General features: G+C 46.1%; 1 protein-coding gene across 1 annotated transcript; it reads left to right on the top strand.

The window, feature by feature from the left end:
- Positions 1–4,082: 4,082 nt before the first annotated feature.
- EDB91DRAFT_1186179 (uncharacterized protein) lies at positions 4,083–4,276 on the top strand (the record flags this gene model as incomplete). The annotated part of the gene is made up of 1 exon (XM_041320493.1): positions 4,083–4,276. A coding segment is annotated over one exon (192 nt), but the record flags the coding sequence as incomplete, so codon positions are not given.
- Between the last annotated feature and the right edge of the window lie 297 nt (positions 4,277–4,573).

The raw sequence follows: 4,573 nt of genomic DNA, 5'->3' as shown, positions 1-4,573 counted from the left end.
TCAACCGGGACCCTGAAAATATCATGACTTTCGATTCAAGGGAAGCATATAAATTATATAATTAACAACTTCACTAGCAAAACTGTTGACTAATTTCTGCGTTCTTGGCACGTGATTGACTTCGCAATAGTCGCAGTAGGTCACGGTCACAGTTCGGTAATGTTAAGCCACATACTTCAGTCATAACCCTAGGTAGAACAGGTACCTTGGACATCCAAAAAGGTCGAGAGCTAAGTATGACACTCTCCCTTCGACCTGAAGAACAATTCAAATGCAGGAGCCAATTCAAGTTACTTACGTGGCGACCTGCTGCAACCATTACAACGTCAGACACGCATAATTGAGTCATCAGCTTCCATAAGGTAAGCGCGCCGTTCATGCCATGAACGGTGCGCTTACCTTGAGTTGCATAGATCATGGTATGTACTATGCTCATTGCGCAGATGAGGCTCGGGCAACAGATTTGATATTGCGGTATGTATGTACTCCCAGACATCGACACGTTTGTTTTGACTCCATACCCTACCACAGAATACGATGTTCAGAATTGTTTGCTGATCAATTTTGTGGTAATAAAATCCTACAGCGAAGGCCGGCGGTTCTTGAGTACCTGCTACTTCCGACCCGCGATAGGTTTCTTCGACTAGTTCCATGCCACCTGTTTTTTTGGATTGCACGTCATCATAGTATGTATTTCCAGGTGTGCACAATTTCGATATCCCGTCTACGTGTCTTAATACAATCACAAATTTGGCCTCCAGGCTCCAGGGAGAACGTTCAACATTGAGTCACAGACCTTGTAGTCCAATCATGATTCACAGCGTGTACGAGTGGCGTCACATTTTCAATCGGCTAAAAGTAAGGACATTGTAATGGCCGTCTTGTCACCACACAACTCCCACTTATAATGACGAACAGATATGACCACCATGCTGTTGTCACCCGCGCTCCAGCGTCCTCGACATGTCAGACATCGCAAACCAGTCGAAAACGTGTTTACCAGTAGTCGACGAGAGAGATGACAAATCAGAAGACTCTGTGTTTCTGACACTGCCATCTTTACAAGGTGATCACAGACTAGAGCCCATCCACGCCCCGGACCGGAATGATTCTGGAAAACCGGATAGCACTGGCCCAGGCAAAAAGCTGACTATTACACAGAGTGGTAGACATGTTTTAGTCGTTGACTGGGACGGCCCAAATGACCCACACGATCCTAAAAAGTGCGTTTCTCGTGCAGAGCAGCATGTTTCTTACAGGCTGCACAGTTGGAGCTTTAAACGCAAATGGGCTGTGACTGTAATCGTGTCATCGTTTACTTTCATCTCTCCAGTTTCTTCCTCTATGGCTGCGCCCGCTACTAGCCAAGTGGCTTCTACCTTCGGGATTCACAACGATGTTATACTTGCACTCACGACGTCCATCTTTGTGCTTGCGTATGGTAGGTGAATTTGATAGCTGCTAGATATACTATTGATCAACCGAACTGCAAACCAGGGATCGGACCATTTTTTGCAGGCCCAATGAGTGAGATTTATGGCCGATCACGCGTGTTGTTATTAGCAAATCTATGGTTTCTTGGTATGTGAACTTTACAAATTGATCTATATTTTCATCCTCTATTCTTGAAATGATAGGATGGAATCTTGGCTGTGGATTCGCGCGGACAGAATACGAGCTTATTGCTTTCCGATTCCTCGCTGGCCTCGGAGGCAGCGCACCATCGTCTGTAAGGTTCGAATACATTGATAATATGTAATCTGAATGGCCTCACTCTTCAGGTTGGCGGTGGTGTTCTTGGTGATTGCTGGCGAACAGAAGAGAGGGGACAAGCCATAGTTCTTTACTCATTAGCTCCGCTGTTGGGACCTGTCGTGGGACCTATCGCAGGTGCCTGGTTGGTGGTCACCCCAAGTTCAGTGACTTGATCTAAATTTCCCTAAGGATTGCTGAACGCTCAACCTGGAGATGGGTGGTATGTGATCTTTTCGCAAATCATGGACTGCTCCCATGTTCCGATAGTATTGGTCTACGTCCATTATGAATGCAGTTGTTCAGATCCTTGGTTTCTTTTTACTTCAAGAGAGTGAGCAATTGACTTGTTGCGACTCGTCCATTTTTACTAACTTTGTTTAGCTTATGCCCCCCTCTTGTTGGAAAGGAAAGCAGAGCGAATTCGCAGATCGATGGATGCCAAAAAATCCCCGTACAGAGAAATCCGTACCGTTTTCGAAGGTCAACATCGCTCGTCAGTCATATTTATAATTGCAGTGAGATGACATTTGATATATTCTACAGCTGGCGGAGTATCATGGGCAAAGCACTCATTCGCCCGTTCGCACTCTTCTTCCGCGAACCGATCGTTCAGCTACTTGGCGTTTACATGGCATTCTTATACGGGATACTTTATCGCAAGTTATTTATTTTTCCGTGGACATGACCTTACATAGTCTCTCAGTCTTTTTGACGACGATGCCATCGATCTTTCAGGGTGTATACCGACAACCAGTAGGAATTGCTGGTCTCCACTACATCGCACTTGGCATAGGGTTGACAACGGCATCCCAATTAAATGCGAGAGCCATGGACAAAATTTACATTCATTTAAAGAGTAAAAAAGGTGGAGTTGGGAAGCCAGAGTTCAGATTGCGTTCGTCGTGATCATTCTGTCTTCTTCCTTGGGTGTTCAATGTGTCATCAGCTGCTATGTTTCCCGGAACTCTGATACTTCCAATTGGGTGCTTGATCGCAGGCTGGACTGCTCAAGTCCATACACATTGGATATTTCCAGATATAGTTAGTTTCATTCTGTTAGTACTATCTCTCTACTGACAGCTTCGACAGGGCATCGCGCTTGTAGGGTCAGGCATTGTTCTGAATTTCCATTCTATAAACACCTACATAGTTGATTGCTTCACGCTTCATGCCGCTTCGGGTATTATGTTTTTCTCTCCTTTCCATCACACCTATCTTACGCTTTTCGTGTTCAGCGATGGCTTCTGTCTCCTTACTGCGGTCACTGGCAGGTTTCGCATTTCCTTTATTTGCTCCAGCAATGTATAAGACATTTGGGTTCGGGAAGGGCGATACTATTCTTGCAGTTGCAGCAATCGTGATTGGCTGTCCCGCGTGCGTCTCCGCTCTCATCGCTTCCACCGTCAGCCTTACTGATTGTACCTGCAGACCCTGGATATTTTGGCATTATGGGGAGCGGATACGGAAGAACAGTCCATATGCGCGGTCGCTTCTATCTTCATAGAAGTACCTTGTTCTTCACTTTCCAAATTCCGATTAGCATTAACGCACGCATCCAGGTTGGTGGCTAAATATATTCGCGCGACAGGTGATATACAGCGAGTGGCGAGAATTATTGACATGAGTTACAATATGTGAACTGATGATGCACGTGATCGTTATGGGATCGATTGTGCGAGCAGCGATAGACCTCTCTTCTAAAGATTTACTACTCGCTTCCTACTCCTCTATGCCACCTTCTGTGTGCCTGTTCCTTCGCTGATCGTATAGCGTTGGTGGCGATCGAGTCAATATAGAGACATATAGACTGTTGAATCTAGACACCTGATATCAGTATCCTAAGTACGTATGTGAGTGATCTAGGTACGGTGTGATGAAAACAAAAGACTCACCCTTATGGCGCTGGATCTGTTCAACTATTCTTCACATGCAAAACTCACACACGCACAGACGCCACACACACACAAACGAGACGCACACATAATCACTCCTTCGCATACACATTCTTGTATTGTAGGAAAATTAGTACTGCACTATGATCATTCATAAAATTCATTGATGCCCCAAGGTATCCAACTCTGCACGTGTCAACATTGGGCCAGGCTCCGTGATCAGAGCTGCCGACAACTGCTGAGCCGATCTTGAAACACCTCGCAAGGCTGCCGTGAGGTTGAAAGAGTCTAGTAGTGAGGCCTTACGAGACGAGTATGCGCACCTTGCATAATGACGAACAAATACATTCAAGCCTCGGAAGGCATCATGTGGCCGTGGGAGACTCTCCGGACCTTGCCGGACCTTGATAGATTTGGGCACTTTTGCTGATGGCCCTTCTCATCGACACTTACATCAAGGATCCACCCAGCGCGAACATCTTTTTGACACCAATACTGGCAGCTTTCCGTCTTCTTTTCTCGCTCTCGTCCACCAGCCGAGGCTTTGCTGCCAATGCTGGCGGCTTCGGTGCGTTTTTTTTTGCCCTTGGACTCGACTTGATTGGCGCTTATAGAACCCTTCATTAGCAGCCTTGTCTGCAATATAAATTGATCATCACTCCGAGACCTACTCACTTCTCATCACTCCGTCTCGTCCACTGGCCAGGCCTTAAAAAGATTCGAGGCTTTGCTGCCAATGCTGGCGACTCTCAGTGCGTTTCACTCCGAGACCTACTCACTTCTCATCGCTCCATCTCGTCTACCAGCCGGGCCTTAAAAAGATTCGTTTATAGAACCCTTCATCAGCAGCCTTGTCTGCAATATAAATTGATTATCGAATCATGTCAGATCTAATAGTGCAGTACTAATTTTTCTACGGTACGAGA

Source organism: Suillus paluster, assembly GCF_016628075.1.
Source record: "Suillus paluster strain FC165 chromosome Unknown EDB91scaffold_523, whole genome shotgun sequence".
In the NCBI taxonomy this organism is placed as follows: domain Eukaryota; kingdom Fungi; phylum Basidiomycota; class Agaricomycetes; order Boletales; family Suillaceae; genus Suillus; species Suillus paluster.
The sequence above is the reverse complement of the archived record's forward strand: the minus strand, read 5'-3'. Positions and strand labels throughout refer to the sequence as shown.